Genomic DNA, 25,484 nt, shown 5'->3' with positions numbered 1-25,484 from the left:
GGACACTAGAGGGTTTCTGAGGCTCGGCTTCCTTCTGGCTCTGCCGGGGTCCTGGCAGCATCCTCCAGGGCCCAGCCTCCACGCCGGGAGGAAACCAGGCCATGGAAAAGGCCAAGCGTGGAGCTCCAGCCCAGAGCCCAGCCCACGTCTCAGCCAATAGCCAGAACACCAATACGAGACAGGGGCAGGTGAGCCTTCCCGAGAGACTCCACCCTCAGCTCTCCAGGCTAGTGGACAGGGAAAGCAGTCTCAGCTTTGCCCCGCTGGAAGTTCTGACCCACAGAACCCCCCAGCTTCCCCCGCGGAAGTGACGCGAGGGTCGGAGAGGAATGGAGGAGTGCTGAGAACCAGTGGCGGGCAGGCAGTTGTGGCCCCCTTTGTCATGGGAGCTTTTGAAGATGGGCATGACTGCAACGTGCTTGCTGATGGCCAGAATTGGAAGAGGGAGACGTGGGGGCCCAAGATGGGCGTGTGGAGGCGGCAGGGGGTGGGGGAGGGCACAGCCAGGGCGGGAGCCACAGGCTAGCTGTGGTGCAAGCAGCTCACCCACCGCCCCTGGAGAGGAGGCAGGCCGGGCCCCAGGAGGCTGCCAATGTGCTCTTCTAAGGGCTTGTTTCTCCGTGGAATGAGAAGCAAGGTCAAGGTCATCGGTGGGGTGAGGACAGGGAAAGACAGCAGACATGAAGCAAACCACGGGAAGACTGTTCCAGGCCCCCAGGAGCCACCTAAGCCCCAAAGCACGCTGAGCACGGAGCGCTACTCCTGGCTGCACCAGACCCACCGAGGGCCCTTCACAGCCCCCAAAAAGCCAGTTCCCAGCCCTACCCCAGACCCACGCACGCAGAACACATTTCGCCAGGTGCCCCGCCAGGGTGGATCCACAGCCCCACACCACCGCAGAAACACACCCCTGTCAGTCGGGCTCTTCACGGGGTGCACGCTCCACCTCCCCCACGCTCAGCACACAGCATGTGGGGGGCCACGGCTCGTCTTTCCTGCCCCAGAAAGCCCCAGGACCCCACATGAAGAAATCCCAGGACTCCGGCACTTCCTAGGCTTCAGTGCTTTCCGTCTTCAGAAGTCCCCAAGAAAATGCAGACCCCACCCTCGAGCAGCCGCACCGCAGGCCATCAGCAGCATCTGCTGTTCTCAGCGGCACCAACACCCCAGCTGGCAGCAGTGTGAGGCTAACCCCTTAGTGGACAATGAGCTGCTGAGCCAACAGCAAGCCCAGGGTTCACCTGCTCACCCTAGAGCTCGGCTGCATTCCCGACGGAGAGGGCTGGGACGCTGGAAGGAGGGAGGGGCAGGTGAAGATCCCCAGCACGGCAGGAGGGTGGGTGTGAGGCACATGCACGGCCACGGCCATACCTCCCGGCCTGGGTTCTTCCCAGGCCTGAGTTCTCACCAGGCAGTTACACTCCACCGTGGCACTTTCACCCTGAGGCCAGCAAAGGCTGGTGTCATTGTGTCCATTTTACAGATAAGTAAACCGAGGCTCCAGGAGAGACCCGCTCAGGGTCACATGGCCCAGTGGTATGGCTGTGCCTGAGCCTGGGATCCTGGACCACCTTCTATTTCTCCTTGGCTAGAAGACGCCTCAGGCCTGCCAGCTCCCCTCCCCAGGGGACAAGGAAGCTTCCTGGAGACCTGGCTGTCATCCCTCCCACCAGCCTGCCAGTCACACAGCTCTGGCCACCTCAGATCCAGGGTCATCTCCTGCTAACTGGGTGCTATGGGTGTTCAGACGCCACCTGTTGGCTCTGCCCTGGAGCATCTGCCCACACACTGCAGGGATGCATTTCAGCCCCACGGGGTCCTCAGCAAGCAGGAAGTAGGGCTGCAGTGAGGGCAGCAAGCAGGAAGTGGGGCTGCAGTGGGGGCAGCAAGCAGGAAGTGGGGCTGCAGTAGGGGCAGCAAGCAGGAAGTGAAGCTGCAGTGGGGGTAGGAGAGCAGGGACCACACTGGATTAGCCTTAGCACTAAGCTTCCACTGGCCACCGTGGCCACCCTATTCTCCATCTTAGCCAAATAAAAAAGGCCTAGGCCCCAGATGGAGGGGCAGGGACAGGGGTAGGGGCAGGAGCAGCCCACCCAGGGGGCAATGAGGAGAGGGAGTAAGGGAGGCCGGGGTGAGGAGGAAAGAGCGAACTGTTTCAGGGTCTGCAGAGGGCCAGGACCCCCTGGGGACCTCAGAGGATGCCGAGTGGCCAGAGGGAAGACGGAGGGCGGTGTGAGGAAGGGCATTGGAAGTGAGAAACGGCGAAGGCCAACAGGGTGCCCAGGGCCCCTGGGAGAATCAAAGGGCACGAGTTTGCAGGGACAAGGTAGAATCAACCACCTCGCTAACACCTGGGGCAACAGCAAAGGCCCAAATACCACGCTGAGGGCTGCCCTTGGTCCTTCACGCCCTCACCCACAGGGTCACACGGACTCCTGGCTCGCAAAGCACCTTGCAGCCCCTACCGCAAGGGCCTTCTCATTCCCAACCATCTGGCAGCAGTCGGAGACCAGGGCTCAGAGAGTGACCTGGGAGGCACCGGGCATGGTTCTGGCCTGGGCTCCTGGCGGCAGCTGGCAGTCTTGCTGTGTGGCCATGGGCACCCTGCCTCCTCTGGGAGTCCCGCAGCTCAGTGCAGAGGGTGGAGGCAGCTGTCTTGGAAGCCAGCTCTCTCCCGGCCAAGGCCAAGACGAGGTGGGGCCGGTCAGCAGGGTCCATACAGGGCGGGCACAGCTGCGGGCGCTCAGAGGGCCTGGCTGGACAGGCAGACAGCTGAGGGCCAGCAGACAGCCTTACGGAGGAGCTGCTGCTGTGGGGACAGGCAATGGCTCCTGGACACGACCTAATTGGATGCTCAGACACCTCCTCGCCCACGCCTGGGCTTGCACTGCTGCTCAGACACAATTAAAGCTCACACTTCCGGTGATGAGATGGGAATGGCCTCTCCATCTTCTCCCCTATCCAGACAGGGTTGCTGGCCAGGAGGCCGCCAAACGCCAGCACTCGCCTCCGCGGCATGTGGATACCCAACACCCGGAGTCCTGGGAGGCTTTGGGGCTCCAGGCTGGGACCAGCACCAGGGCTACCCAAGGCTGGAAGGCCAGAGCCAGGCGACCTCAGCTCAGGCAGGGAGGGGAGACCCAGGGAAAGGAGTACACAGTGGAGACAGGCAATGCTCCGGGACCCCTGGAGCCTTCTCCCATCCAAGCAACCCATATGCAGACTCAGCTCCCACATGTGACTGGCACGACCCCTCCTCACTACGACCCTCAGCTGGGAGATGGCTGGCAGCCCCAGGTGAAAGGTTCAAATGCCAGGGCTGCCAGGCCCTGCACCCTCCAGAGACAGATGGCACTTGGGTCAGAATCAGATTGCCTGGGTTCCAGCCAAGTGGCCTCCCCCACTGCGAAGTGGGCATGGTGTCCTCCCTGGAGGGAGCTTGTGCACTGACCTGGCCCCAGGTCCTGCTCACTCTCGGGTGGCCGCTCTGCCCCTCTAACACCCCTGTGTATGCAGCTGGAGCAGGGCCTATCTGGCGGAGACTCCCGGCACCATGGAGAGGGCCAGGGCCCCATGGAGGCCAAGGACGGCTGCACTGCAGCCAGTGAACAGGCCACAGAACACATAGGGGACAGGCCCCCCTCACTGGCAGCCCTCAGCCTCCATCAACCCCTGGGTGGCTCCACTTCTGCTCTTGGATGAACTTTACTATATTTATCAACTCCATTCTTACACAAGAGAGAAAAAGGAAGATGCCCAACATAAACCAGTAAAGAGAAACGTGGCCTGGTGTGCTTCTGGCTGGGCCATCCATCGCCCAGACTCGGGCTGGGAATGTTCTGGGGCTGTCCTAGCCTCTCCCTGCACCTCCAACCCCCTGAACTCACCACACAGCCCTGCAGCATGGCTCTGCAGGACACCCTGTGTGCAGGGCTGAGATGCTACCTGTGGGACCTGAGTCCATCCTGGAGGCCAGCAGTGAGGGCTCAGGACAGGCCTAGCACTGGGGGCTGGCAGGCTATCAGCAGGGAGGGTCCAGCCACTGTCGTGGGAGGGGGGAGGTCACTCATGGGAGAGAGGTGGTGACTGTCATGGGGGAGGGATGGTCACTGTGGGGGAGGGGGTGATGACTGTCATAGGGGAGGAGGTGGTGACTGTCATGGTGGGGTGGTGAGTGTCATGGGGTAGGGGGATGGTCATTGTGGGGGAAGGGTGGTGACTCTCATGGGAGAGGGGGGTGGTCATTGGAGAGGGTGGTCACTGTCGTGGGGGAGGAGTGGTGACGCATGGAGGAGGGGTGGTCACTGTCATGGGGGTGGTCACTGTCGTGGGGGGAGGGGTGGTGACTCATGGGGGAGGGATGGTCACTGACATGGGGGAGGGATGGTCACTGACATGGGGGAGGGAGGTGGTCACTGTGGGGGAAGGGCAGTCACTGTCTTTGCAGGCACTGACCAGTTTGACACGTTGGTTCCACAAGTACCGGCAAGTTGCTGTGGAGCGCACTACTCCAGGCTCTGGGTATGGGGCTGACCCCAGGCAGGCAAGGGCTGCTCACCGTCTGTCGGGGCAGGGACCAACCAGAGACTCCCCGTGGGAGGTGGACAGGGAGCTAGGACAGTGGAGAGCAGTGCGGAGGGTCTCCCTGAGGAGGGCACGCCATGGAAGTGGCAATGCTCAGAAAGGGGCAGGGAGCTCAGGGGCACATGGAAGCCAGCAGGGGTCCTCAGGGTGAGTCTCGGCGGTCCTGACAGGCTCCCCAGGATGGGGCAGGACACCCTAACTCAGAATCCGATGGCACCAGGCCTGGGGGGGCCACAGTGCCAAGGTCACTGCCCAGAACTGAGGCTGGCCCACTCTCCACTGTCTCCTGCCCAGTCACTTCCGGGCCTCTCAAGCCAGCCACACGGCACCCCGTGGGTCCTCTGACGGGCTGTCACCTCTACAGGGCCTGCGGACATCCCACAGTGCCTGCCACACTCTGCCTATGCCGTCCCAGCTGGCCACACTCTGCCTACGGCCACACGGGCCGTCCCAGCTGGCCACACTCTGCCTACGGCCATACGGGCCGTCCCAGCTGCCCACACTCTGCCTGCGGCCACACGGGCCGTCCCAGCTGGCAAGTCCCTGAGGACAAGAACATCCTTCCACCTGCCCACTTCACAGATGAAACGACCGAGGCCAATCGGAGTTCAAGGTCACCCAGCCAGTGAGTGGACATGGGCCTAAAGCCCGGACAGCATGTCCCCAGCCTGGCCCTTTGTTTTGTCCCAAGGACGATGCTGGGAGGAGGACAAAGGAAACGGACGCTGGGCGGGGCCATCTGTCCCGGTGGACAGGAGCCCCCAACACAACCCCGATCCGCACCCTGCCTGACAGGAGCCGCGGACACTCAAGGGAACCAGGAGTAAGGCAGAGGGTGGGCACCAGCAACCGCGCAACACTGGCCCGCTGCTGTGACACCGCTTCCCCTCCCTGGGCCTCAGCTGCCCCACGTGTTCACAACCCCACTAGCCACCTAGTCATTGAGGGCTGGCCACGAAGGGGGCTCTCTCTCAGACCCCAAGTCTGCCCTAGGGGACTTCTGAACCTGTAATATCTTGCAAATCCCCAAGCTCCCAGTGAATGTGGGAGGAGAGTTGAGGGGACGAGGGTGCCAGCTTCCACAGGAAAGGGCTGCAGGAGCCGAGGTGCGTAACACAGTTCCACAAAACTCTGCCGCCCACCTCCCGAGCCCTGTGCAGGCTGCAAAGATGGCCCCAGAGCAATCGGGCCTGCAGGGCCTGGCACGTGGGACCTCCGCTGCGTCACAGCCTCTCACGCATCACGCTGGAGCTCCTGTCACCGGGACCTGCTGCAGACCCAGGGGAGGGCTTCCTAAAGCCTAGTGACAATTTGCGTTTTGTTTTTCCCGTTTTCAGAGACCAAAGGGAGGGAGTGATGCAGTGAGATGTGCCGATGCCTTCCAAGAACGACTCCCACCCCGTCACCCTTTGTCCTGAGCCTGCTCTTTGCTGGCATGAGGATCCACATCCACTGTGTCACCCCCATGCTGCAGACAAAAAAACTGAGGCTGGGAGGGCCAGGCTGGCCATGGGGCCTTCCCACTCCGCACCACTCCTAGTCCCCCCTGCTACCCGCCCTCCGCACAGTGCTGAGCTGTGAGGGGCCCCGAGGGCCACAGGCAAAGCCCGGGCCACCTGGGTCCTCTGGTCTAGACACAAGCCCAGGCCCTTGAGTGAATTCAGTTTAGCCCAGAGCACCAGCTTTTCTCCCGCCCTGACCCAGGCCTCTCCATCTCTGCGCTGGACGACTGCAGTGGCCTCCACATGGGGCGCCCTTGCCCCAGGAAAGGCCGCTGCTTGGCCCACACTCACCACACAGAGCGCCAGAGGGAACCTGGGGCCAGGACTGCTGGATGGACAGGCCCTCACACAGAGGATCGCAGGAGGGGCAGCCAGCCCCAGCCCCCACTCCTCTGAACCCCATCCTGGGGTGGCTGCACCGGCACGAGCCCTCACCCGGCCCTGGGAGCAGGACTCCCAGGCCAGGACAGGGAGAAGCCAGCCCCTTGGGTAAAGGCGCCACACGGGAATGCTGCGGAGTGAGCTCCAGGAGGCTGGAGGTGGGCCAGTCCCGCTGTGCAGGAACCACGCCTCTCTCGGGATGCTGCCCTCTAACGGCCTCCTCAGCCCGCAGCCCTGCGTGGGGGTTTGGGCTCTCTGGCAGAATGAGCTTCTGTGAGCGGCCTCCACTCCCTGGACTTAATCAACAAGCAGCGCCTCCTCTCTCCTCACGCCACTCTATGCCCCACAGGGAGGGCTGAGACTGGACCTTCCCAGGAGGATCTGATTCCAGTGCAAAGGGGAAGCAGGTCCATCTGCCTCTCTGGATGTGAAGCCTTCGGGGTAGTGCTCCTGGAAGAGGTCCTGAGCGCTCTTTTCTCTGCTTCCCTGGGAACAGTGGGCCTCGCTGCACCAGCAGAGAGGGATGGAAACCATCTCTGGGCTTCAGGTAGTTCTCTGGAGCATCTCAGCAGCAGCAACGGGCTTGTTCAGCCCCAGAGAGAAGCCCCCAAAGCAGCCTCCTGCCAGGGCCACAGGCCTAGAGCTGGCGCCTTCCTCTCTGGGGAGCCCGAGGACAGGAAAGGGTAAAGGGGAGGACACCTCACAGAGGTGGCGGGGGCCCCAAACACAGGTCTTGAGAAATGGGTGCTCCTCCACCAGACCAAAGTAGGGGGTTGCCACAGCAGAGGCAGGGAGGTGGCGGGCCACAGAAGTAAGGGGCAAGGGAGAAGGGGACTGAGCCCCAGCACTGTGGGGTATTCCCTTCCCTTGAGAGTGGATGGCCTGCTTCCTGAGACAGCAGAACTAGCCACAGGTCCTAACCCAGTGACTTAGCTGACTTACTGCCAGGCCTCCACTTTTCTAGAAGAGTCAGCTCTTAGGCAGACATTTGCTCCAGAAACCCAGCCCCCGGGAGCTTCAGAGTGGGCAGGTCCTAGCACCTCTGCAAATGAGGGGGCCAGAAGAAGGGAAGGATGTTCAAGGTCACACACAGAGGCTCGGATCCCACTGCCAACAGAGCGTGTCCCCACCACGCTGCCTGACTGCTGTGTTCTATGTACACTCAGGCATCAAGGGAGAAGAGGCTCACTCACACATGCATGCACACACACACACACATGCATGCACAATACATGCGTGCACACATGCATTCACACATGCATGCACGCACACATACAAGCATACACACACATGCACAATACACACATGTACACACACACTCACGCATGTACTCATACATGCACGCACATTCACACACACATGCACACACACATGCACTCACGTGCATCACACACATGCATGCACTCACGCACACACATGCACGAACACACGTGCACACACACGTGCACACATGCAGGCCCAGACTCAGGTGCCTCTTGGGATACTCTGTTTTAGCAACTGTCTCAAGGAGATTAACCATGGGCTAGAGATACATTTGGCAGCAGGTATTATACATGTGTAAACTTTAAAGAAATGAAGAATAATCAGCATCCAATGTCCACACCCTACAGTTGCACCCCGACAGCACACCCCACCACCTGCTGGTAGTACCACCAAATTGCAGGTTCAGTTCTGAGCAATCTATTCAACCTTTCAAAAAAAGTTACTGGGAACTGCATTAAGCACCAAATCATCTTCGTTAGAGCTAAACAGCCTCCTGGAAGTCTAACCACACAGCAAAGGAAATGACCATGGTGACTGAGAGGCTACCCCAGCATATACCCCAGCTCCTGGCCAGAGAGAGGGCTGTGCCCTATTAGGGAAACCCAGGAAGGAGGCAATGGGGAGGGGGTTCCCAGACTCCCGTCTCTCCCTTATTGGACCAGATGGCCAGAGCGAGGTGGTTAGAATGGGCAAGGCCATGGAGGCCTAGTTCCAGCGCCACCAGGCCGAGGGTAAGCAATGGTGCAGCAGGGCTGGCACCTGGGCTCCCCTGGTCCCTGGCCTCCACATGTGGAGTGTGGAGAGTGAGCACGCTTGCCCATGCCAGCCTCACCTCCATCTGCAGGATGGCCTCCTCTCGCAGTCGGATGGCCTCCAGGTCCTCCTCAGTGATGTCCGGGAGCAGCGCTTGCTCCTGGCCCTGCCACATGTTGTCACTCCCATTAAAGATCTTCTCATCATCAGCCAGCTCGGCAAATGGGGCCTGGGGACTCTGCTGATGACAGACAGACCTTGTTAGCACTGACCCCTCCCATTACTACCACGCCCCAGGCCCAGACCTTGTCAGTACTGACCTCCTCACCCCATTACCACCACGCCCCAGGCCCAGAACTTGTTAGCACTGACACCCCCCATTACCACCACGCCGCAAGGTCAAGTCTTCCCATGGCTCCGAGCAGGCCACTCAGCTCTGTCTCCAGATGAGATGAGGCTACAGATGCTAGGCCCTGGCCCACCTCTGGGAGTTGCGGGCCCCCAGAGCTCTGGGCAGCGCCATGAACATTGTGGGGGCAGGAGAGGAGCTGGGGCTACTGTGAGCAGTGGGCCAGGGTCACAGGCGAGTGGACACTGGTTCCCACCTTTTGGCACATGCCCCCGACTCTGATCATCCCAGGCCTGTCTGCAGGGAGAGCTTGTGAGCCCTATGACCCCCATGCCAAGCCAGGGCTACCCTCTCCTTGGCCAGAGAGAGGACAGGAGAGCAAAACGTGGCCCTGACCTCACAGTCTACCTCATGTTCCCAGCTTTTGGGGGTCACAGGCCCCTTTGTGGACCCCCAGAAAAGTGCCCCTATGCACATAAACACAAATTCTACCTCTTCATTTTGGGGGCTGTGAGCCCAACACAGGCCCTATCAAGGAGCCAGTTCCCGAGCCAGGGGCAGAGGCTGCAGTGCCGGGCTCAGAGATGAGGTGGGACTGCAGGCAGGGCACAGATGCACCCGCAGGAACCCACAGGAACCTGCCCTCCTGTGACAGCCGTGGGGAGCAAGCCTGAGAGGTTTTTGGAATTTGTTTTCATTCCTTGTTAATTTATTTGCCTCATTTTGAAATTCAACAAAATGGTGCTCTCTGAGGGGACGCTAGGTCTGAGGTGGGGCCTTCTACAGCCATGAGCCTGTCACTGGGCATCAATCTGGGCCTCCCTGGCGCCGGTCACCTGGGAAAGACTGCAGACGTCAGTCCCTGGTGTCACCAGTCCCCCGTGTCAGGTCCCAAGTGGAGGTGTAGGGGCCTGGGAGGACCTGGCAGAGGGGAGAGTGGGCAGGAGGCAGGAAGGGTCCATGCTGCAGCCGCCACCTCCCGGTGCACACGTTCACACTGAACTGAAAACGCGACAATAGTGGCAATCCCACCCCGCAGCCCTTCCTTCCCCTCCCATCAAGAGGCCACAGTGCCCCCCACCTGCCCTACCCATGCCAGCGGGGCTGCCTTCACCTTAGGAAGCTGTGTGTGTGACTGAGAGTGCCTGTGTGATTGTGGGATGTGTGACCATGTGACACTGCGTGTGTGAGAGGGAAAAAGGGAGACAGGAAAAGGCACCGAGAATGAGTAGAGCAGAAAACCGAGGCGGCAGCCTGGTCAGGCCCAGTCTCACCACAAACACCTGCTCCACTCAGCCATACCCCCGATCTTCCTGGAAACCCTGCAGGGAGAAGCTGGGGCCTTCACAACAGCCGAGTACACTGAGGCAGAGCAAGGCGGGGAGCTGGCGCTGTGCTCAGTGAGGGCGAGCCCGTGGGGCTCTGCAGCAGCGCCTGCTCTCAGACACACATCAAGGTTCAGTGAGCCCAAGGACAAGGCAACAGCGCTGGGGGTGGCTGACAACGAACAGGGCCACGTGTGCCAGGCCCACTGACGCCACGTTACCTTTACTTGCTCCTCATGCTCCTGAGGCACCATAATGACCCTCCCACTCACCATCCGGGAGACTCAGGGGGTTCACAGCCACCTAAGCCACTCTGCAGTGAAGGGGCAATTCAGCAAACCTGGCCAGGCTGCTGCGTCCTGCAGCCCTCAGGAGCAGACCCATGGCGGACTTGGCCCCGCCCCCAGATCCAGCTTCCCCTCAGCTTCACACATGCTGTGCCCACACACGCTCCCCGACACAAATCCCGGGACCACCCTCCCTGCCCAGGCAGGCACTCTCCCAGCTGACTCGCCCGGCCGCTGGTCTTGGCCCAGTGGGCGTCACCACGTGTCTGGAGAGGAGGATCTGACAGAGGCGGGACTGTGCCTGTCCTGATGCCTCCGGGCCTTCTGTGGCAGTGAGGCAGGGAGAACAGTGGCTGGGCCTGGATCGGAGCCCCTGATGGGACAGGACTCTCAGGATGCAGCCGCCCAGCTCACACCAGAGCCTGGGACTCAGTCACAGGCCCCCTCCCTTGCCTGTCCCCACCCATGTCTCCCCAGCCCTCTGTGGGTCCGGGACACAATCAAGGTCCCCTCCCAGGTCTGGGAAAGGCTCCCGCTAAGTATGGGGTCCCAGCCAGACTGCACCTCTGCTCATCATGGCCCTCAGGCAGTGTGGACAGCTTTGCCAGTTCCTAGCCTCTGAGGGCACAGGGCCCCGCCTAGGTGTCATCCCAGGCATGAGATCTGGGTACAATGTGTGGAACTGACTGGGAATGGGAATCCAGGCTAGACCTGTGGGGTGCAGGCAGCCTCTCTGCTTCGTCTCTCCCCACTGGACCCCTCTGGCCCCCGCCGTGCCTAGGGACAGCACTGTCCACCAAGAGCAGCCGGCCATGCAGGCCAGGAGGCAAAGCATGGGGAAGAATCCTCTGGCAGTGCTAGGCATGGAGGGCCGCAGGGGTACAGCTGCCGCCCCAACCCATCCCATCATGTCCAGAGCTCTTGCCGTGCCCCTCTCGTGTGTGTGGGCATCTGGGGACACGGGCTGCAGAGGAGCCTGGCTCACGGGACCAGCTCTGTCGGCTTCCCCGTGCTCGGGGACTATAACCTCAGTCGCCCTGCAAGGAAGCTGCAGAGGCTAAGACTTGCTCATCTTCTGCCCTTTCCCAAACTGAAAGCCACCTCACCACACCGTGCAGCTCAGGGTGGGCACGTGCAGAGACCCCGAGCCAGAGGAAGTGCCGTGAGCGCTCCTGGGGAGGTTTCTCGCGGGGGAGAGGGGGTGCTCACCTCCTCTGGAGCAGTCACTGGCCCCGCCTGGCTTCCCAGCAGGTGCTGCTCCCAACAACCGCCCAGGCTGGGTCACATTTATGTCCAGGGCCCGGTGAAGCGTCCCCACCTCCTGAGGCCCGAGAACCGTGGGGACTGGGGCTGGAGCAGATGCACAGGTGACAACCAAGTACGGAGAGATGGACCCCGGCTGGGCACCGAACCAGCGGATCCACAAACAAGCACTTCATTGCATTTCTAGCAGAAGCCACCCCAGGTGGGCGTGAGGCTAGGAGGGCTATGCTGGTGCGACTGCATCCAGGACGGGATGGCGGGGCTCCTCACAGTTCTGCCTGAGACGGCTGATGACAACAGGAACAACAGCCCCAGCACCCCCGGAGGGACGCGGCACGAGACCGGAGACAACAGGACCAACAGCCACAGCACCGGCCACCTCTGGAGGGATGCGGCATGAGGTTAGGTGCTACTTCCTTTCTCCCATTTCCTCAGGCCCCTCCAGGGTGGGCATGGCCACCCTCGTCTAAAGGGGCAGCTTGTCCACATCCTGCGGGTGGGACAGTGAGGCTGCCCTAGGCAGGTTCTCCTTCCCAAGCCAACATCATCCTACACATCACCCTGACACGGGTAAAAGCTAGCACAGGCCTTTAAATAAATAAATACGTGGATAGATGAATATAAAATAAAAGATCTAAAAAATCTGTTGACAAGCGCAACTCGTCCAAGGTGGTAATTATCACCTCCCCTTCCTGGAGTGGGCGGGAGGAAGTGAGCAGTGCCTGGCGGTGGGAGCCCAGGGAGGCGCTGGCCTCGCGCCAAGCCCAGCAACCCCAACGCCTCCTTCCTACGGCTCCAGCCCCTAGGCTTCCGGGGTGCTTGCATAAAGAGCCTGGGCTCAGGTTCTGGCCCCAGCACTGGTGCCAGCTGTGAGGCCCCAGGCGTGCCACGCACTTCTCTACGTCTGTAGAATGGCGAAAGTGGCACTCACAGCCCCGTGGTCTATGCCCCTCAAGCTCCACCCACAGGGTCTGACCCCTCACGTCTGCAGAGCGCACCAGGCACGCGCCTCACTCCACCAGGAGCCCCTGAGCACGAGGCTCTGCCCAGGTGTGAGGGCTCAGGAACACTACCCCTCACTTCCTGGGGGCCTGGGGAGGGTCCTCAGCTTCCCTGAGCCTCCAGCTTCACTTCCAGGGAATGGAGCTGACCTCACCACATCCTAGTGTCGCCCAGAGAGCTCGAGGTGAAGCACGTGAGGCCGCAGCATACAGCAGAGATGCCACAAGATGCCACACTGACTCAGGTGGGAAACCAGGTTGAGCTGTGCTTCTCCCAAGTGCTGTGAGCTACAGGGCAGAGATGCTCCCCCCAGGGGGACACGGCCATTCACGCCCCCAGAGAGAGGCATGAGGGTTGAGCACAGCCTCCCGCCTGCCAACACAGTGACAGGCTCTACAACAGCCTCACTGACTGGGATCCCATGGCCTGGGTAAAGTCAAAGGCCCCAGGTAAACATAGTAAACTGTTGAGGTAAGAGGTCCCTGGGGCAGCCCAGCTGCGGTGTCCCGGGATGGAGATGCAGGGGCATGCCCTCCGCCCTGACAGCAAACAGCCACAGGCGAGGGGGCCGGAGGAAATGTGGTCCCTCCTACGATGAAACCCTCCAGGCCAGCTAATGCGGGCCAGTGAGACGCCTGGGTGGAGAAGGCACCACGGGACGTTCTGTGCGACGTTCCCTGGACTTGGGGGTTTCAATGGCAGCTCCCCAGGAGTGCGGGCAGAGGGTGCTGGGCACCCATGGACACCTGCCTTGGATCTGTGCCTTGGGATTGCTGCCACCTCCCACACGTGGAGAAGGAGGAAGCTCGGAAGGATGGGGAGGGTGCAGGGGTGGGAGGGGGGTGCAAACGAGGCTCCATGTGGACGCCCAGGAAGGCAGCCGGGCTGGGATGCGAGCCACGTGGACACCCAGGAAGGCAGCCGGGCTGGGGTGCAAGCCGTGTGGATGCCCAGGAAGATGGCCCAGCTGGGGTGCAAGCCGTGTGGATGCCCAGGAAGGCAGCCGGGCTGGGGTGCAGGCCAGAGGAGACCCCACAGGTGCTCGGTCTCCCTCACCTCTGCAGCGGGAGGATCAGGAGGCCCGGTGCTGCTCTCCTCAGCGGTGCAGGACAAAAGCCAGGGGAGAAAGAGATGGCTTAGATGCCCGGGTCCCTCCGCGGCCTCCTCCTGAAAGGCTCACAAAGCGCTCCTTTATTCTCCGCACAAAGACCCAATTTGGGTCTTGAGCTCCGAGGCTGGGATTAGGGATTTGCTGGCAAGGTGCTGGGGCCAGCGCAGAGGGGACGGCCCTGTGATAGTTTTCCAGCTCAAGAGGCAGACACACAAAGGAGGCTTTCTCCTCCCCACAGGGCTCAGGGCCTGGGTCCCTGTTCAGACAAGCAGGGAAGACACGCTCTAACGTGAGTGCTGGAGACAGGGTGCACGCGGTTTCCCGTGGGAAGAGACTCCGCGCTGCTGGCATTCAGAAAGCAGGGACCCGAGGCCGGCGCCCAGGGCTCTCCGAGGCTCTGGGAAGTAGACCACTTTCTCATGCACTCCGAACCAAGGGAGGGTAGGGGCCAGGGCGAGAGGCGCTCACACGGGGGGCAGCGGTGTCTTTTCAGGAACCCCAGGTAGTTCATTGTGTCCTCCAAGCAGCAACAGACTCTATCAACGTTTATAACGTCAAATTTATCGATGTTTATAAAGTCCCTACGCTTTTCTTGTTTTAACGTGTAGCTGGTGGAGTCTCCGGAGGCAAAGCCCAGAATGTCAGGACGACATGGCTGTGGCAATGCTTCCCCGACTCCCAAGTTAAATCAAAGGGAACTGGACCCAGAGACAAGGGGTGACCCCCAGCCCCTTACCCCAGACAGGCAGGCGTGTCTAAGGAATTCCCAGCTAGCCAGTGAGAGTGAAGCGCATCTTCACTTCTGCAGCCTGGCTGGGAACACACAAAGTCCTGATGGAAATGTAGGCTGAGGTGGCCGGCAGCCTGGCTGGGGACACAAAAAGTCCTGGCGGAAATGTAGGCTGAGGTGGCCGGCAGCCTGGCTGGGGACACACAAAGTCCTGGCGGAAATGTAGGCTGAGGTGGCCGGCAGCCTGGCTGGGGACACACAAAGTCCTGGCGGAAATGTAGGCTGTGGTGGCCGGTGACGGCAGAGACAGAGCATGATCTGCCACTGGGGCCGTTCCCCTGACGCTGTCCCAGGGACTGGGGTGCTGCTCACTGGTTGAGCCCAAGCTGGGTTTGAGACTGACCCTCGACCCAGCTGGAAACTACTGACCACAGCCAGGATCTCCAACTCCAGACAGGCTGAGCTGCCCACCCCACACCCAGGGGAGACAGGCGGGGGACAGGGAAGGCAGCCAGTGCCCCTCGCCCTTGCCAGGGCTGCCCAGCCTATGAGCAGCAGCCCCCAAGTCCCCCTACATCAGCCCAGCATCAACTTGGCAACAGTCCTTTTGCTGAACAGGGTTGCATATCATCTCATCATTGATAGTTGACAAATTCCTAGAAATAATCTAACCTTCCGTGATTTCTCAGAAGCACTACTGGCCACTCCCTACCTTTTTAAAAGAAAATTCTTCCAAAAGGCAATACGTCTACGTTTCAATGCCAGGTGCAAAGAGTACAGCTCTATGACTGCTTACAAAGGAAACACGTCCCAGCCAAGACACAGGACACTGGCCAGGACCCCCGAGGCCTCCCTCCAGCACCTGTCATCCCACGCCCCCAGCACAGGAGAACCCAGCTCCGACTTCTAACACTGTCCACTGGTGGGGCCTGGTTCTGAACACTACAGAAATGGCATCCCACAGTCTATCCCCTTGGGTATCAGGCTTCTTGGACGCAGCATTATGTCCGAGGCATCAGCGGTGGGCGTGGTGACCGCAGTTCACTCTTTTGGTTGCTGTGGAGTCCCCGGTGGCATGAATTCAGCAGGTGCTGCTTCCCCGTGCTGGTGAAGACTGGGCGGGGTTCCAGGTTGCACCACTGCATGGGGTGCTGCTATGAGCATTCTCCCACGTGACTTCTGTCAACACACACAGTTGTCCTGTCTCCACGGAGTGGCCGAGGACTCCCACAGACACCAGAATCTGTGGGTGCGCAAGTCCCTGATATAAAATGACTTGGTATTTTCATACAACCTACGCACATCCTCCCATATATTTAAATCACCTCTAGGTTGCCTATAATATTTAATATGATGTAAATGCTGTGTAGTAAATAGCATAGTTGCTCTACTGTATTGTTTCGGAAACGATGACAAGAAGAGAAGAGGCTGTACATGTTCAGAACAGCTGCCATTCTTTAAAAATATTTTCAGTCTGTGATTGGTGGAATCCACGGATGTGAAACTCATGGATATGAAGGGCCCACAGATATGCATGTCTGTTAGGCAGAACTGCAAGACCCTAGGTAAGAAAATGCTGGACTTGACAAGATATTTTCCAACAGTGTTCAAAGTGGTGATGCAGAGGCACACCCCACCGGTAAGGCATGAGGGTGCAACGACCTGCACGCAGGCCCACACCCGGCTTTTGCAGGGGTTCTCACTCATGTTTGCTCTAGTTATTTGTGTGGGTGTGGTGTGTGGTGATACACCACCATGGGTTTCTTCGCCATTTTTCTGATAACTCGTGTTGCCAAGTACACGTTCACAGGCTTATGAGCCACCTGGAATCCTCTTCTGTGAGGTGCCTGTGGAAGGCTGCTGCCCTTTTATTGTTTTTCAATAGAGTTGTCTGCCCTTTCCCTGTTGATCTGTAAGATATCTTTATATATTAAGGATGTAAGTCCTTTTCACACATGTTGTGCAAACACCCTCCCCTGTGCTGTGGGCCGCACTCTCTTACTGGGGTATAATTTTAACAAAGTGTGTCAACCTTCTCCTTTGTGGGCGGCACTTGTGCGTCCGTGTAAGAAATACTTGCTCAACATGAAGGCATCAACGGAGCTTCCCATGGTGCCTTCTGGATGTGCTACTGCCTTAGCTTTCACACGTGGGTCTGTGGTCTGGCTGGAAGTGCTTTCTGCACAGGGAGAGTTGTTTGTGAAGGGTCCTTTTTTTCCAGTTCGAACATCCAAGTGATCCGTATCAAGCCCTGAATGAATCACCCACCTCCCGTGGCAGGGCAGTCCGCCTCGGCCGCAAACCCAGCTGCCACGTATCTGTGGTCTGTGTCCGGTCTTCACTCCGTCCCACGGGCTGATGTGTCCACGGGCTGGTGTGTCTAGCCTCGCACAAACACCACACTGTTTTTATTTCTGTGCTTTAGAGTGTGTTCCAATACCTGATAGTATAAATCTCTTTTGTTGTTCTTTAAAATTGCCTCCACTATTTTGGGTCTTTCCTATTTCCATATACATTTTGGAATCAGCTTGACAGTTCACACACACACACACACACACACTGAAAACCTGCTGGAACTTTACTGGGATTATATTGAGCCTACAGATCCACTGGGTGAGAGCTGACATCTCCGTAAACACAGTATCCCCTGCATGGTTTAGGTCATCTGTCATTTCTCTCAGTAACGTGGCATAGTTTTTAATGTAGAGGCCTTAACTGCTCTTCATAGAATTTTTTGAAGAAATTTATTGTAATAAATTATGACATCAGTTTTTAAATTTCCTCTCCAAACTGTCTTTTGCCAGCACACACCATGTCTTCTTGTCTGTTGACCTGTCCTGCCGCATTCACTGATGAATTCTAACAGCACGCTGCAGATGCGTTCAGATTTTCCATGGACATAATCGTGCTGTCTATGAAACACAGTTTCTTCTCAATCCTACTTTTTTTTTTCATGCCATACAGCACTGGATACGACTTCTGGCACAATGGGGGAACAGAAACAATAGTACTAGATGACCTCGTTTTATCCTCCATCTTAGGAGAAAAGATTTTAACATCTCCTCAGTAAATATAACGTTAACTGTAGGGTTTTTGAAGATACCTTTTGGCAGATTAAAGGCATTCTTATCTATTCCTAGTTTGCCAGGATTTCTTTAGCCTCCTTGAGTGTTGAATTTTATCAAGTGCTTTTCCTATCTGTTGAAATAACCTGTACAGATTTCCTCACTTCTTCTGTATTCCGTGGTGAATCATACCCAGACTCTGAATGCAAATCAGTCCTGCATCCCTACAATCAACCCCACTTTATAATGATGTATCATCCTTTTACACGTTGATTGACTGAAGTTACTAATATTTAGGATTTTTGTCTCTATGTTCCTAAGAGAGACTAGCATGTTATTTTCCTTCCTGGGATCCTTGCAAGAATCTGGAATCGAGCTACTGGGGCCTCATGAGGCAGACAAGGTATGTTTCCTCGCTGCCATATTCTCTGTGTGTGTGTGTGTGTAAACTGCTGCTAGCTACTGCGCAAATACGGGACTGAATTCACCCATACAGCTATTGAGGTCTAGAGTTCTCTTTGCGGGATATTTTTAATTTATGGATTCAATTTTTTAATAAATATTCAACATCCCAGACTTTCTGTACCTCTTGGTAAATTATGGTTTTCTTAAAAAAAAAGTTTCCTGGAAGCTGTCGAGTTTATCGATGTTTATAACGTCCCTATGTGTTTCTTTTTTTTAATGTGCAGGACTGGAAACGATCCGCCCATTTTCATTCTGACACTGGCCATCTGTGTTTTCTCTTTGTATCCTGATTGATCTTGCAGGGGTTTAACAGTCCTTTCAAAGGGCCAATTCTTTTGGCTTTGCTAACTTTCCTACTGTATGTCTGTTTTGTATTTCGTTGATTTCTGCCTTAGCAATTGCATATATTACTACATAACGCAGCACTCACCCTTGGCTTGCTCAGTCTGCCTTCAACGTGTATGTTACTTCTCTGATGATGTGAGGACATCAGGACACTTTAACACCATTTGCCTCCCTTCTGTCTTCTGGGCCATTTTGTCAATAGCACACACCTGACAGTATCTGAAGCCCGCCAGTCCTCATCATCACCGTTTCACGGTCAACATTAACCCGGGCACGACCACATCAACTGTTTCCAATGGCCCTCACTCCCTCCTCCGGGACGTGCTGCCTCTGAGATCACTCCTTTTCCACGTGGAGGGGGTCTGTTGACGGGGAGTTCTCTCGCTTTGTGTCTCTAAAACTGTTTTCACTTTGCCTTTATTTCTGAAGCATGTCTTCCCCAGGGTGCAGTTGGAGATTAGTTACGTTTCTCAGGCTTTTTGAAGGCACACTTCCACTGTCTTCTGGGTTCCATCGTTTCTTCTAAGAAAGTCAGGTGTCAGTCTTGTCCCTTTAAAAATCACGTGATTTTTTTCTCTGACTTGAATGTGCTCTTAACATTTTTTTTTTCTAGTTTGAATCTGCTCTTCTAAGATTTTATTTTTGTCTTTGGTTTTCAAATTTTTATGACGCTATGACCAAGGGCGCTCTGTTTGTTTTGAGACAGCCTCTCACTCTGTCCCCCAGGCTGGAGTGCAATGGCATGCTCTCGGCTCACTGCACCCTCCATCGCCCAGGTTCAAGCAATTCTTGTGCCTCAGCCTCCTGAGTAGCTGGGATAACATGCACCTGTCATCACACCTGACTAATTTTTGTATTTTTTAGTAGAGACAGGGTTTCACCATGTTGGTCAGGCTGGACTCACTCCTGACCTCAAGTGATCCACCTGCCTCGGCCTCCCAAAATGCTGGGATTATAGGCATGAGCCACCACACCTGCCCAAGGGTGGTTTTTGTTTTGTTTTGTTTTTTATTTGAGACGGAGTTTCACTCTTGTTGCCCAGGCTGGAGTGCAATGGTACAATCTCAGCTCACCGCAACTTCTGCCTTCCGGGTTCAAGTGATTCTCCTGCTTCAGCCTCCTGAGTAGCTGGGATTACAGGCATGTGCCACCAAGCCCAGCTAATTTGTACTTTTAGTAGAGACGAGGTTTTGCCATGTTGGTCGGGCTGGTCTTGAACTCCCATCCTCAGGTGATCTGCCCGCCTCGGCCTCCCAAAGTGCTGGGATTACAGGCGTGAACTACCATGCCCAGCAAGGGTGGTTTTTTAAAAGGAGAAATTTATCTATTCACAGAGCTTCTTGAATCTGTGATTTGAAGCATTTGGACAGTTTTGGAAAACTCTCAGCGGTTACCTCTTCAAATATTATTTCTGTCCATTCTCTCTCCCTCCTGTTCATCTAGGACTCTATATTCTTTAGATTTTCTATCATTTTTTCTTGTGTGTTTCAATGTAAGTTTTCTTATGCCCTGCCTTCTAATTCACTAATCCTTTTTTCTGCCTTGTCTATGTGGAGATTTAGCTAACCCACTAAATTCTTAATTTTAGTTACGGTATTGTTCAATACTAGAACTCCCTTTTTAAAATAAAATGTAAGTTCTCTGGTAAAAGTCTATACCATTTACTATTTCCTTTCACATGTTAATAAAACAGATTGAGTGTCACTCATCCGGAATGCTTGGGAGCAGAAGCGTTTCAGATTTTGAACTTGTTTTCAGATTTTTGATTTTTTTTTCCAGATTTTGGAATATCTGCATTGCACTTATTGGATGAACATTCCTCATCAAAAATCTAAAAACCTAAATGTTCTAAAGAGCATTTCCTTTGTGCATCATGTTGGCACTCAAAAAGTTTCTGATTTTGGAGGATTTTGGATTTTGGAGTTTTAAGTTAGGGATGCTCAACCTGTAGGTATTTTAAGCTGAGTGTCCGACCAACCATTTGATTATCTGCATCACCTGTTGGTCAGTTTCCATTTCCTGTTTTTCCTTGGCTTTAGTCATTGGATCCTGGTACCTGTGATGCCTAATGACTTTGGCTTAAATCCCAAACACTGCATGAAAAATTGCAGAGATTCTAGATGATGGAATTGTCCTCTGTCTTTGCAGAGACCACATAGACATGATTCCAGGCTATGCTTTAGGTTTGGTTGGTCAGGGCTGGTCTACTTCTGGTTTACCGTCATCTCTCACGGTCTCAAGCTGAACTTGTGTTTACAAGAATCCCTCCTCCTAGGTGGGCCTTAAAATCCAACTTTCGTCTTCTTAGTACTCTGAGGGCACTCTGACTTCTGTTCAGCTTTTCCTGTAAAGTACTTGTTGCTTGACGTCTTAGACTCTCACATCACGCACACACCCGCGAATATGGATCAGCAAAAGCCTGCTTCACGGGGAAAACCTGAGTGCTACAATCCCCTTGGGCTCCAGGGTTTTATTCCTAAGGGTCCCGAGCTCTAATTTTTGACTCTCCAGCCCAGTAAGACCACTAAAGCTATAAGCCACCACTGCTGTTCATAAGTCTCGACAAGCTGAGACAGAAGCTGGCAAATGTCCTGGGGATGAGAAGGAAGTGATGACGAGCCTGAGTGATCTGGGAATATGTGCCTCCCTAGGCCTGGTTCCCGGCTGCTCTGACGTTTCCCCCCATGTTGGATCCATGTGTCTCTGCACGTCTGTATCTATCTGTGTGTCTCTGTGTGTGTCTCTGTGTGTGTCTGCATGTCTGTGTGTCTGCATGTCTGCGTGTCTCTGTGTGTGTCTGTGTGTCTATCTGTGTGTCTGCATGTCTGTGTCTATCTGTGTGTCTCTGTGTGTGTCTGCATGTGTGTCTATCTGCATGTGTCTCTGCACACCTGTGTTTATCTGTGTCTCTTTGTGTCTGTGTGTCTGCATCTATCTGTGTGTCTGTGGGTCTATGTTTATCTGTCTCTGCATGTCTGTGTTTATCTGTGTCTCTTCGTGTCTGTGTATCTGTGTCTCTTCGTGTCTGTGCGTCTGTGTTTATCTGTGTCTGTGTGTGTCTGTGCGTCTGTCTCTTCGTGTCTGTGTGTTTGTGTTTATCTGGGCGACTGTGTGTCTGTCTGTCTCTGTGTGTCTGTTTATCTGTGTCTCTGTGTCTCTGTGTGTCTGTGTTTATCTGCATATGTGTCTGCGTGTCTGTGTTCATCTGTGTCTCTTCATGTCTGTGTGTCTGTGTTTATCTGTGTGTCTGCATGTCTATGTTTATCTGTCTCTGCATGTATATGCTTATCTGCATGTGTGTCTGTGTTTATCTGTGTCTCTGTTTATCTGCATGTGTGTCTGCATGTCCATGTTTATCTATGTGTCCACGTGTCTATGTTTATCTGTGTCTCTAGGTGTTTCTCTGCATGTGTCTGCGTGTCTGTTTATCTGCATTTCTGTGCATCTGTGTTTATCTGTCTCTCTGCATGTTTACCTGCATGTGTCTGCACGTCTGTGTTTATCTGCATCTCTGCATGTCTGTGTTTATCTGCATGTGTCTCTGCATGTCTGTATTTGTGTGTCTGTATTTCTCTCTGTCTCTGCATGTCTGTGTCTCTGTTTATCTGTGTTTATCTGTGTGTCTACATGTCTGTGTGCATCTATGTGTGCATTTTTCTGTGTGCATGTGCCTGTGGTTTTTTTGTGTTTGTTTTTGAGACAGAATCTCACTCTGTCACCCAGGCTGGAGTGCAGTGGTGTGATCTCCAGTCACTGGAACCTCGGCCCTGCCTCCTGGGTTCAAGCAATTCTCCTGCCTCAACCGCCCATGTAGCTGGGATTACAGGTGCTCGCCACCATGCCTGGCTAATTTTTGTATTTTTAGCAGAGATGGGGTTTCTCCATGTTGGCCAGGCTGGTCTTGAACTCCTGACCTCAGGTAATCTGCCCACCTCGGCCTCCCCAAGTACTGGGATTACAGGCATGAGCCACTGCGCCCGGCCATGTGTGCGTGTGTTTTAACCCAGGTTTTACAGCGGCTCTCAGCAAGAGGGCTGGTCTGACCAGTGAGTCCTGCCCAGCACATGGAACCATCCACAGTCATTCTTTGGTAGCTGAGCCCTTGTCAGGCACTGTGCCAGGGCCCAAAGGTCAAAATGCTCACGTTTTCAAGGCTGTGCCTCATGGCACCCCTCAGATGAGACCCCTGCCGCTGGCCCTCCCAGCCCTTCCATGGAGCACGGATGGCAGTGGATTCTGGGTTGTCCCCTAACAGTCACTGACCCATGGTCACTACTTGGCACCCACCTGTTTACTACCCCTCTGTGCCATGGGAAGCAGCGCTCTGGACTTTTCCACAATTTTCTGTTGAAAAAAGGGCAAGAGAAGAAACACAGGAAGAGCAAAAAAGGTGGGGAAGAGAGAAAAAAAGGTCAGCTGAGCGCAGGGCTCTGGATGATGGTGCAGCAAAACATGCCTGCCACTCCTAGAAGAGGCTGCCAGGGCCGGGGCTGAGCTCTGCCAGCAAGTCGCTGGATGGTCTCTGTTCACGCATGGGAGCTCTCTGGGCCCCCGTTTCCTCACCTGTCAGAGTCGGGTGAGACCTGTTCTTCCTGCTTCCCCAGAGCTGCTGTGGGTCAGCTCTTGAGGGTAAATGTCCTCTAGGACACAAGCCCTGAGGCACAGTCTGGATCCTGGCTGCCTAGAAACTGTGTGCAAGGATGACCCGCTTCTCTGCCTTTGGGGATGGGGCTGCACCAGGTCCACAGGGACAAGACAGCCATGAGGGTGCTCTGGGAACCGAGGCCCACCCTACCTGGCCTGCAGGCCCCCGCCACCCCCCTGCACCTCACCTTCTGCACCACTCCATAGCACTGAATGGCATCCGAGAGCTGGGTTTTCAGCCGGTCCAGCTGAGAATGCTCCTGCTGCAGAGAGAGGGCACAGCTGGCACGACATGGGAGGTTTGGCCCTGCCCCAGTGGCCTCACCGCCCTCACCTCCTCCCGCACTGATGTCCAACCTTCCCACACTCAGAATGGGGCTCGCCATCAACTACATCCCCCCGGTGTCACCGCTGTCTCCACAGGTACACCCAGGGTCCCCAGCGACACCATCACCACAAAATCCAGCGCAGGGGTCAACACCACCTGCTGGAGCCAGGAGCCACTCAAGGAACATAAACCTGGCCCCGCACCACCTCCACGAGAAGCACTGTGACTCCCCTTCCACAATTCAGGACACGGTGGCCCTGAGTCCTGAGTGGCGTGTCTGTGACTCCTTCCTCTTCCACAGCACAGGACACGGCGGCCCTGAGTCCCGAGTGGCTTGTCTGTGACTCCCCTTCCACAATGCAGGACACCATGGCCCTGAGTCCCGAGTGGCGTGTCTGTGGTCACACAGGTGGCGGGGTCACTGCCAGAACCATCCCCCTCCCCAGCATCTCGCCTGTACCTGGGTTCCCCATGGCCTCCAGGGTCCACTAACCCCAGTTCCTTCCTGCTGGGAAGTTTGCCACCACACCTCAGCACCACCAGGCACCTGCTCCAGAGCTGGAGCTGGAGAAGCACTGAGCTGGGGAGGGGCTGGACAAGCAGCCCTGGGGTCAGCTCCATTGCTCTGGCTCACCATGGGCGCCACCTACCAGCAGGAGCACCAAGGAACCCACAGCTTCCTTCCAGCACCCACCCCATGGCTATCAGAAGATTGGAGAGAGCCAAGGCTCAGGCGGGCTGGTCTGGGGTAAACCTCTGATGACCGAGGGGCACTGGGAGCAGCCGATCACAGCCTTGACCTCTTCCCATGATCGAAGGTACTACATCTCATCGAAGTGTCCACGGCCCACAAAGTCAAAGATGTGGTAGGCACTGACTGCGCCCACCAAGCCGTGTGAAGGAATCATTCACTTCATGAGGGAACAGCCTGCGCGGACCACCCGAGCCTGCTCTCACCCCACAGAAACACCTCTCAGAATCGCAACCCTCCACCATATGGGGCCTTGCTCAGCATCTCACGTAAGCACAGTGCCTCCCGTAAGAGGGCCCAGCGCCTCCCGTAAGAGGGCCCAGAGTGTATTCTCGGATGAATGAGTAAATGAGTAAGTGACTCAGGCACACCTGAGTCAGAGAATGAAGAACAAAGCTGCAGAGGAAGAGGTCAGACACAGGTGTCAGTGCTGGCCATGATGCTGCTGACATCACCGCCCGAGGGCACAGGCCAGGGCAGCACCCAGTCCCCACAGAGTGGTCCCCGCAGGGCAGCCATGGCTATGAGGAGTGGCCCGTGCACAGAGAGGCTCCAGGCCGCTCAGCACAAAGCTCCCAGTGCTCCTTGTCATCTGCCTTTAGGGAGACTCCGGCCACCCCATCACTGGACAGGGGGCTGCTGCCTCTGTCACACAGCTTTTTAGTGTAACTAACTTTTAAACTAGTTCTACTTTTTTAAGCACAAGTTTTATTACTGTATAATTGAGATCTGATAAAATTCACCCGCTTTTAAGTGTCGAGTTCAGTAACTCTTAGTTGTACAGCCATCCCCACAACCCAGTTTTAGAACTTCCCCATCACGCCAGAACGGGCCCTGCGCCTGCCTGCAGGCACCCCAAAACCAACTCCTGCTCCCAACCCCGACAACCGCTCGTCTACTTTTGGTCTCCAGAGATTGCATTTTCTAGATGTTTCACACAAACAGAACCACACACTGTGTGTTTTCTTGCATGGGGGCATGCAGTCTTTGAGCCCCACCACATTGTGGCCTGCCTAACTCTCCGCTCCTTCTCACTGCTGACCACACCCAACGCAGCACCGTCCACATCACGTGTATTTTCCACAGGGAAGGCGGCATGTGTTTCCCCTGCAGGACTGCTAATCCATGCTGCTGGTTCTGCAGCAGGTTGAATCTGCAAGCCCAGCCCTCCCAAGGCAGTGAGAGCAGCTATGGGCAGCACCTACGGCAGGGGCCGGTTGGCGTCTCACTCACACTGTGCACATGAAGCAGGTACAGCCAGTGGCTCACACCGTGCACATGAAGCAGGTACAGCCAGCAGCTCACACCATGCACATGAAGCAGGTACAGCCAGTGG

At 56.1% G+C, this 25,484-nt stretch overlaps 1 protein-coding gene across 1 annotated transcript in view; it reads right to left on the bottom strand.

Annotated features, from left to right (window-relative positions):
- TSNARE1 (t-SNARE domain containing 1) overlaps positions 1-25,484 on the bottom strand; it is a 161,381-nt gene that overhangs the window by 85,241 nt on the left and 50,656 nt on the right. Inside the window, exons 8-12 of the mRNA XM_011938228.1 lie at positions 24,520-24,544; positions 24,220-24,274; positions 23,258-23,351; positions 22,713-22,769; positions 8,563-8,721 (exon numbers count right to left, since the gene is read on the bottom strand). Of these exons, the coding sequence (XP_011793618.1) occupies positions 8,563-8,721; positions 22,713-22,769; positions 23,258-23,351; positions 24,220-24,274; positions 24,520-24,544 (390 nt within the window). The remainder of the gene's footprint in view (positions 1-8,562; positions 8,722-22,712; positions 22,770-23,257; positions 23,352-24,219; positions 24,275-24,519; positions 24,545-25,484) is intronic.

The sequence above is a fragment of the Colobus angolensis genome, unplaced genomic scaffold, assembly GCF_000951035.1.
Source record: "Colobus angolensis palliatus isolate OR3802 unplaced genomic scaffold, Cang.pa_1.0 Scaffold17, whole genome shotgun sequence".
NCBI lineage: Eukaryota > Metazoa > Chordata > Mammalia > Primates > Cercopithecidae > Colobus > Colobus angolensis.
Note: the sequence above shows the minus strand (reverse complement) of the source record. Positions and strands in the feature narration are given on the sequence as shown.